We start from the raw sequence: 9,306 nt of genomic DNA, 5'->3' as shown, positions 1-9,306 counted from the left end.
AGGCCAGTAAAGGCATACGACTGTATTGTCCTCAGTGTGCTTCTGATAACAAGCTCTCTCAACCGTCGCAAACCATAGAAACCATACGGTTCAATCTCTGTGACATCGTTCAAACTAAGATCTAAGTTTGTCACATTTTCAAGGCCTTCAAACATCCTACTTGTGACTGTGGCTATTCCATTCAAGCTCAGATCCAATTCTTCTAATTTTCCTAGAGCTTGAAACGTCCGAGGTTCGATTGTCTTCATACTATTACCGACTACGGACAAAGAGACTAGGTTCGTTAGACCTTGGAAGTCGTTTCTTTGTAGAACTGTGAGTGCATTTCTCGACAAATCAATGGACTTGACGCTCGGTGCTACAACATTTCTAGCTGTGGTAAAGAGATTGAAGGATAGATCGAGACGGATCAGAGAATTTAACCCTACGAAAGTTGCTTTGTCAATTTGTACGATGCCATTACTAGAGAGAGATAGCCGATGAAGATGCAGTAGCCCTTTGAACAGTCTAGGCGAAATGGTGTTCAAATTATTTGAGCTCAGATCTAGATATGTAAGGGCTTGTAGGGGATTGAACACGTTGTCTGGCAAAGTTTGGATATTGTTACTGCGCAAGTAAAGAATATCTAAGCTCTCGAGTCCGGCAAATGCATACTCGTCAATGGTGCTGATATTATTCGATCCCAAGACCAACTCAGTGAGGTTTTTTGAGTGTATCAAGAGGTTTGCCTTTAAGACCCTCACATCTGAGCTGTGGACACGTAGTTTCTGCAAACCAGGCAGTCGTCCGAAAGTTGTATTATCTATGGCAAAGTTGCCTGGACCTGTTTCAAATCGCAGCTTTTGTATCTTTGTATTTTGCAACTCTGGTAGTATCTTTTGCAATTGTGAAGAAGGAATGGTCGTTTTGCCAAGATCTAATGTTCTCAAATGCCGGAGCTGTAACAGAATTCCTTCTTCAAATATGGAAATCGGATTGTATCTCAAAATGAAGTCATGGATCGGTGCGTTCAATAGAGGAACTATATTTTGGAACAGGAACTGCTGTATTTCGTTGCTGCTCATGTAAATGGTATTAAGGGATGTCAGGTTTTTAAAGGACTGTGCGAATTTTGGAATGGAGAAGTAGTTTAGGCTTACGTCCAGTGTTCGCAGTCTCGCTAGTCCTGACCAGAGCTCCTCCTTTGCTAACACGTCATCACGAAGCCTGTTGTTCGACAGGTCCAGTAACACTAATTCTGACTGTGGATGGAAAAGTCGGCTGGGGAGGGTACTTATCTCATTATCGGTCATGTCCAGCCTCTGCAGTCTTTGCTGTCCACAAAACGCACACTCTCCGACAATGATGGCATTTGAGCTGGTGTCCAAGAAAGTCAGGTTGTGTAGGTCTCCGAACGTCCATCTGTTGAGTTGCTGCAAACGGTTGTCCGAGAGGACCAGAGTTTGTAAAGATGGGAGAGATGATGTGATGTTGAACCATTGAGCGTCTCCTAGACCATTTCTGGATAAGTTCAGCGTCCGCAAGTTTGTCAGCGAGTCAAATGTTCCGTTTTCTACATACTCGAAACGGGTCCAACTCAAATCTAAGTACTGCAGGCGCTTCAGAGCATCGAAAGAATGTCTACGCAGTTCTTTTAATCGGCTGTCCTGCAGATCCAAACGCAGAATGGTCGCAGGCAGGTCTAGCGGGACCTCGTTGAGATCGGTATGCGCGCATTTGACCTCCGTTGGACTCCATACCTGACATCCATGTGGATTGTCTGCATTTCCAACAGTCATTCCGGACAGGAGCCACACAGAAAGGCTGAGGAAGGCAACAGTCCACCACATCTTTCCAGCAAAATTAATTTAGAAAATGTCCAAAATCTGTCCAAGATTGTTCGAGGTACCAAGCTGATATTGTCCTTGCCCGGACCGGGAGTCACTTTACAGGCGATGGCGGCTAGCTAGAACTGGTCCCGCTGCACTCGATCCAACCAACAGACAACTATTCTCACCAAGCCACAACGGTGCAGCCTCAGGCTCGATCTTATAATCAAATGAACATTTCCACTAGCGCAGACAGTCACAGGGAAAGGCTTTGGCACATCGCCGAGAGGGACTATCAGTTGTTCTCAGTACAGTGTTAAACCCTTCGAAACTGAATCCAGAACAATAGGCTTCGTGCTCATACGTCATTTTGATATCTTATAGATAAGTGTTATTCATATAACTGTGAAAATGAAGCCATGTATGGAAACGACTTTCGTCGATGACTTAATCAGGAATACATCCAGGATGATAAATATGCTGTTCCTCTTTCAGCAATTCACAAAGCAGAAGCATTGAACTGCTGACAAGCTAAACTAGATTTTTACTGATGTTTGATGAGTTTAACAGGAACTTGTACTTGTACTTGTAACTTGTTCTTCTTTCAACAGTTCACCGTGAAAGCAGAAGCATTGAATTGCTGACAAGCTAAACGAGATTTTTTACTGAGGTTTGTTTGATTCAATTGTAGACCATAAAATCTTCATATATATATTTGCAGTTCTTTAGCCATTCACAAACGATTATGAACGCCAGTTTGTATACATAGTTAGCAAAACTTTTTTTTTTGTGTTTTGTACAAAGTTGAAAACGGAACAACACTAGAACAGCCAAAGTTTGTTCCTGTTCAAGATAATGTATTACAATTATAGTTGAAGTAAATCATTTCCTTCATGACTCATACTTCCTCATTCTTAACCACACAGATATGTAATAACGTTCTGGTTTCGGTTCTTCTGATAAGGTTGTGCAGTTTACCAAAATATCACAGTTTACGTGTACAGGTTGCTGTGACATTAAGGTGCGTCAAGCAACACCGTCGGTTAGATCAAATCAAGTCGGACTGTAAAGCTACCCAGGGTTTGACTCTAGTAGTCAGAAACAGATTAACTTGCTACTTGGATTTACCAACATCTTCTGACAGTTTTCTGGTAGATTCTCTGTCACAAAGATTTAGCGTGAAGATGTGGTTTGAAGCTTTTCTAGGCGTGTGCTGGTTCCTGTCACAAGAGGTAGTTCTATCTGTGGGACATGGAGACAGGCCTCACGGATGTCAGGTATGGAGCCCAACGGAGGTTGCATGCTCGTTCCTCGATGCTGTACCACCAGACTTGCCCCCATCAATTCTCCGCTTGAATCTACAACACAACAGCATACGTGAAGTCAACAGACAGTCTTTCGGTGCACTGGAGCACTTGGAATATCTAGATTTAAGCTGGAACCGTATCGAGTATGTAGAAAACGGAACATTTGGCTCGCTGACAAACTTGCGGACGCTGAACTTATCCGGCAATGGTCTAGGAGACGCTCAGTGGTCCAACATCACCTCGTCTCTTCTCTCTCTGCAAACTCTAGTCCTTTCAGACAACCGTCTGCAGCAACTCAACAGACGGTCGTTCAGAGGCCTACACAACCTGACTTTATTGGACATCAGCTCAAATGCCATCATTGTCGGAGAGTGTGCGTTTTGTGGACAGCAAAGACTACAGAGGATCGACATGACCGATAATGAGATAAGTACCCTCCCCAACAGACTTTTCCATCCACAGTCAGAATTAGAGTTACTGGACCTGTCCAACAACAGGCTTCGTGATGACGTGTTAGCAAAGGAGGAACTCTGGTCAGGACTAGCGAGACTGCGAACACTGGACGTAAGCCGAAATTACTTCTCCATTCCAACATTCGCACAGTCCTTTAGAAACCTGACATCCCTTAATACCATTTACATGTCCAGTACCAAAATGCAGCAGTTCCGCTTTCAAAATGTAGTTCCTCTATTGAACGCACCGATCCATGACTTCATTTTGAGTTACAATCCGATTTCCATATTTGAAGAAGGCATTCTGTTACAGCTCCGGCATTTGAGAACATTAGATCTTAGCCAAACGCCTATTCCATCTTCGCAATTGCTGAAGATATTACCAGAGTTGAAATATACAAAGATACAAAAGCTAGAATTGGGAACAGCCCCAGGCAACTTTGCCATAGACAATACAACTTTTGGACGACTGCCAGGTTTGGAGGAACTAAGTGTTTTCGGCTCAGACTTGAGTGTGTTAAAAGCAGAAGTCTTACGACATTCGAGAAACCTTACTGACCTAGACCTCAAAGCGAATAATATTACTATCATTGAAGAGAACGCGTTTATAGGATTAGAAAGCTTACAGAAACTACAACTTCAAAGAAACAATATCAAGACCTTACCAGAGCGCGTTTTTGACCCCCTACACGCTCTTACATATCTAGATTTGAGCTCAAATAATTTGAACACCATTCCACCTGCACTTTTCAAAAGGCTCTTAAATCTTCAAAGCCTATCTCTTGCCGGTAATGGCATCGTTCGAATTGATAACACAACGTTCGTGGGGTTGAATTCTCTAACCCATCTCGACCTATCCTTCAATCTGTTTACCACAGCTAGAAATGTTGTAGCACCTAGCCTCAAGTCTATTAATTTCAAAAGAAATCAAATCACTTCTCTGAAAGCAAATGAATTCTCTGGTCTTGGGAACTTAGTATCGTTGTCCTTAGAGGGTACCGGGATCGAGACAATTGAACCTCGTGCTTTCCAAGGTCTAGGTAAATTAAACCTACTTGATTTGAGTCAAAACAGACTCCGGACCATCACTAGTAGGATGTTTGAAGATCTTGAAAACGTGACCAAGATAAATCTAAGTTTAAACCTTCTATTGAGCGAAATTGAACCTTTTGGGTTTTATGGTCTGCGCCGGTTGAAAGCACTTGTCATCAGATACTATTTGTGGACTATTCACCCGCATGCCTTCGCTGGCCTGGATAGTTTAGTGTTCTTAGACCTCAGTCATAACCAAGTTTACAAAGTAGGAAGACATGCATTTGACGGCCTACATAACTTAAAGAGATTTCATTTGGTTAAGACTAAAATCGCCGTCTTCGAAGAGGAGACATTTGGGCACGTCATTCGGCAAGCCAATCGCATTCGGTTCGAAGAGAATCCGTTCTTCTGTGACTGTAGGCTTCTCTGGTTCGCGGAATGGGCGAGGGACAATCCAGATAACCTATTTTTCTTTAGTCTTGAGTGGTACAAGTGTGCCGGGCCTCCGGAATACGCAGGAACAAGACTAGAAAACTTTTACATCAACTGTACGACGCCTACTCCGGACACAGAGTTCCAGCCTAACCTGCCGCTAGCCTGTGCATTCTCCTCTTCAGCGGTTCTGTTGTACATGTTAGCGGCGTTCCTGGTCAGCTATCACCGCTGGAAGATTAAGTACCTCATGTTTCTGCTGAGACGTAGAAACGAAGACGAAGAACCCATGAGAGGCCGTAGGTTTGTGTACGACGCCTTCGTAGCACATAACAGCGAAGACACGAGGTGGGTGGTGCGCGAACTGTGCCACAACTTGGAAAACGTCGAAGACCAACCCAGATACAAACTCTGTATCCACCAGAGAAACTTCTTACCCGGTGCCCCCATTGTAAACAACATCGTCAAAGCCATCGAAACCAGCCGAAAAACCATCTGCGTGTTGACCAGGAGCTTCCTGCGGAGCGGCTGGTGTGAGTTCGAGCTGCAGCTGGCTCAGACTCCCGACAACCTGTTCGGCAAGGGCGGCAGTTGTCGGCTGATCCTCGTCTTCTTGGAGGAGATTCCGCGGCCGCTGCTGAAGAAGTACCGGCACCTGGAGGCCGTGATGGACCGGGACACGTACCTGGAGTGGCCGGGGGACGTGCGGGGCAGGCCGCTGTTCTGGAGACGCCTGCGGGCCGCCTTGGGGAAACCCGTGAACGCGGAACGGGCTGGAGACCGCCGCATGAGGGACGACGAACAACACGAACTCGTACCGTTGTTAAGAGTGTGACAAATTAGAGAGTGTTGTGTAGCCGGTGTTCCACAATTTTTGCTCCATCTTCCCGATTTTTTAATTGTATATTTTACCATTATGTACACATGGCAGGACGTTATATTCTTATTTCTACTCTTGCGTTTTAGACTGTTCAGTATTACCAAGGACATTATACAGAAGTTGTATGAGTTGTTTGAGTCAATTTTATAGTATAATGCACAATGTACATAGAATCATATAAAGAGGAACACTGTGATTGCATGCAATATACATGTATATTGAGGAAAGATATATGAATAAGATAGGTATAAACTGCGCTGTGATCAACACAAAGCTTAAAGCAGGACGATTTTCAGTAGTTGTGTGATGCAAGCAACGTTACGCTATGTATATAGGAACATTAAAATCCATAAAACTTGTATTATTTTGTCAAATTTATCTTTAGTGCATCATATTTCCCTACTTCTCGCCGCCCAAAAATAGAGAACAACTGAGTGTCTAGGGCGCCGCTTAGCGGATTACAAAAGCACGGCAACATACAGTATACTAGTACTACATGCAGTACATTGTATACATTGCTTCGGAGATTAAATTTTATACTCAGAAGGCTTAAACTTTTTCCGTGTCTCGCAGATCCCAAAACTTTGAATGGCCTTCACCACCCCACCCCCAATTCCCTATTTCTTGTGCACGATACTAGTAGCTAGTTTACTCGGTAGTGTATATACATACAGCAGTGCTGTCGTGCATTCAAGTGTATGGGATGATTGGGATCATCTTGTCATGATTCAGTGTATACATATCGTTTGACTTGTTGAGAAGTATCATAATGATTTCTACGCAGGAGTCAGTAGCAAGCCTGTGACGAATATAGCCTCTTAGTCAAACTTTTCTGGCGGTCTGTACTTGTTTCTTTTAACGTGGCGGTTTCTTTTCTCTGGGGTCGAAGGCCGGCAGAAAGGTCTATGCAGGAGGCTAATTCTATTACATGTATTAGATAGGATCGATACTGTACCGGAGTTTTAGGTGCATGTAGCTACGCCATGCGTTTGTATTCTGTATCAGGTTGCGGGTATTCAAGATTCTTAGCAAGGACAAAATGCTGGCAAAACGACTGCTTCGCAGAACAAAATGGCAAAGGATAGATAACACAGCATAATTAGTTATCTAATAGGTGATGAGAGGGCAGAAAAATACGCAGGTGGCCCCTTCACACTTAAATCCGTTAAAACCTGCTCGAGTGTCTCACTAGTTCATGTCAAAACCCTCGTCAAAACAATTAACACAAGTGAAAGCGCCTTTTCTGCGTCCGTTCACGCAGTCACAATATCCTTAGAATAACTCAGTACAGGCGAGCGTGTCGAACAAAGGCGTCAGGTGACGATATCCATCCCGCCTTTCAATGGATTACCTGTCGCGAAAGTTGGTCCCCATAGCGACCACCAAGGTGACCTGAGGCTACACAAAGCTGGCCGCCCGTCCAACAATACGCCCGGTATCTCTACACCGTGTTTTGAGATCGCGTTTCTCCCCTCGACCTAGGTAATTTTGCACCCTCGCACGCTAGCTATTATCTTAAATTATTTTTGTAGGATACATTTTCCCCGCAAAGTTAACTATCTCGGACACCCCGGAGTGAAGTGGGCAGGCTTGTTCAAACACTCCAGCGGAGAGGGAGGCTCTCGGGCGCTGTCTGCTCCACTCGTCTCACTTTTCCGTCATCCTTCCGCCCAGCCTCGCAGGTAAGGCATCGTTAAACACCTGAAGACGCACGCACAAGACAAAAATCGTTATTTGCTACAAATCCTTTGTGAGCGCGGTGCCGTGTGTGTTATGGATGCTTGAAGACATTATTGAGGTGCTATTGATTTGTGCAAAGCTGTCGGGCGGAGCCGTTTTTCAGGCTTTGTTGCTTCATTGATTTGTCTTGTCCCGCTACAAGCCAGCGGTTTAAGACAGTTTATATTCACTGATATAATAGGACGGTTGGAGGCATAGAAAAAACCGAACGGCCAGCTCGGGTGAGGCGTAATTGCCTTATTCTATTTGTTGTCGGCACGCCCTACTTATTTTTTAAAGTGGGACATGCCGTTGGTAGGGTCTTCTTTGAAAAGATAAAGCGGGACAGAATAGATAAAGAACGATAGGATATTCCCTCTTAAGAGCATCCTAATAATATCTGCTTTTAGACTAGGATATTTCAGATATTCGCTTTCTTTTCCGCACGTTTTGTGACCCAGGGATTTGTTGTGCGGAACTGTTGCAACACTTTTTGTCCTGCGTAGTTTGTTCGCCGCCGTCTGTATAAGTAAAAGCTACCGGTCCTTTTGTGGGGAAAGAATGTTGATTGAAAGATACGTCGCCACTTCGGATAGAATCAACTACACGCAAATACTTTTAACTTTTGTGACATCGCACGGATTTCGCCTACATGTAAAGGCTTTCGCAGAAAGAAAACACCATGTTGCTATTTTGAGTACGAATGCTCAAACCTAACACGCTCCATAAAATTAATACTTAAACGTTAAATGGCTGGAACGGTGACCCGAGTTTTCACTTATGCATCCTTCTTCCAACTGAAAGGTTTTCAAAATTTTTTGAACTGACATAAGAGCAAACTATTGAAAGGGTGTACGTGGGACAAACAGTGCAACGGTACCTGGCCATAAATTACCCCTTATAACCGATATTGTTTGACCGTGCACTAGCAGCAGAAACAAACATGGTATAGCGCACGCTGCGAAAAGAAGCAAGTGCCCCAAACTGTCCAATTTGAGGAGATCTAGATAGAACGGCTTTTTATGCAATTTAAGAGAAATTATGCCAATTTTTCTGATCCTTGCAGTACCCTTTGTAACATAGCGGTGTCCTTGTCAAAACGCACGACTCGACGGTTGCTATGCAACCATTTTGTGACGTTTAATGACATTCCGCCGCGCTAGGGACAAAGTCTGTGGATCAACCATAATCTCAAACTCATCTTATCTTATCTCTTCCGAGCTGAATAGCCTGGTTACGGTACAACACATTTTCTGGGGTCGCGGAAAAGACCTATTAAGACCATTATTACATCTTTACTCGTCTTGTTAAAATATTACAGAAGTGATTTATTTTTTTTTTACCGCAAGGAGGCCGTGCCTTGACTTAACCATGATGTGTAACATTGATTGACGTCGCCCTACAGACTCGAGTGTTCTATTTACATTCAATAAGCAGAACGTTTGAACGTAATTAAACAACAAACAGGTCCTTTTGTTGTTCTGACAACCTTAAAGGTTTTGTTGACAGACCTTTTTTTTCATTTAGGTAGAGTAGTTTTTATCCAAATATCTTCTAAACGGCAGTAGCTTTCATGTGCATATGTGTGGTGAGGGGTTAGAGAAACGGCCAGCTTGTAAGTGTTTAAAAACTCCTCTAGATCTGGAAATAACGAGGGCAACGCTAGCACGGTT

General features: G+C 43.8%; 2 protein-coding genes across 2 annotated transcripts in view; one reads left to right on the top strand and one right to left on the bottom strand.

Annotated features, from left to right (window-relative positions):
• Positions 1-2,344, bottom strand: part of LOC109487321 (insulin-like growth factor-binding protein complex acid labile subunit) — a 4,653-nt gene extending 2,309 nt beyond the window's left edge. The window contains exon 1 of the mRNA XM_019791299.1: positions 19-2,344. Coding sequence (XP_019646858.1) covers positions 19-1,829 — 1,811 coding nt within the window. The 5' untranslated portion in view covers positions 1,830-2,344. The remainder of the gene's footprint in view (positions 1-18) is intronic.
• A 284-nt stretch (positions 2,345-2,628) lies between these two features.
• Positions 2,629-6,195, top strand: LOC109487367 (toll-like receptor 13). Its single transcript, XM_019791343.1, has one exon. The coding sequence runs from the start codon at positions 2,702-2,704 to the stop codon at positions 5,867-5,869; it is 3,168 nt and encodes a 1,055-aa protein (XP_019646902.1). The 5' UTR covers positions 2,629-2,701; the 3' UTR covers positions 5,870-6,195.
• Positions 6,196-9,306: the final 3,111 nt, after the last annotated feature.

The sequence above is a fragment of the Branchiostoma belcheri genome, unplaced genomic scaffold (genome assembly GCF_001625305.1).
Source record: "Branchiostoma belcheri isolate BF01 breed outbred unplaced genomic scaffold, Haploidv18h27 scaffold88, whole genome shotgun sequence".
Classification (NCBI taxonomy): domain Eukaryota; kingdom Metazoa; phylum Chordata; class Leptocardii; order Amphioxiformes; family Branchiostomatidae; genus Branchiostoma; species Branchiostoma belcheri.
The sequence above is the reverse complement of the archived record's forward strand: the minus strand, read 5'-3'. Positions and strand labels throughout refer to the sequence as shown.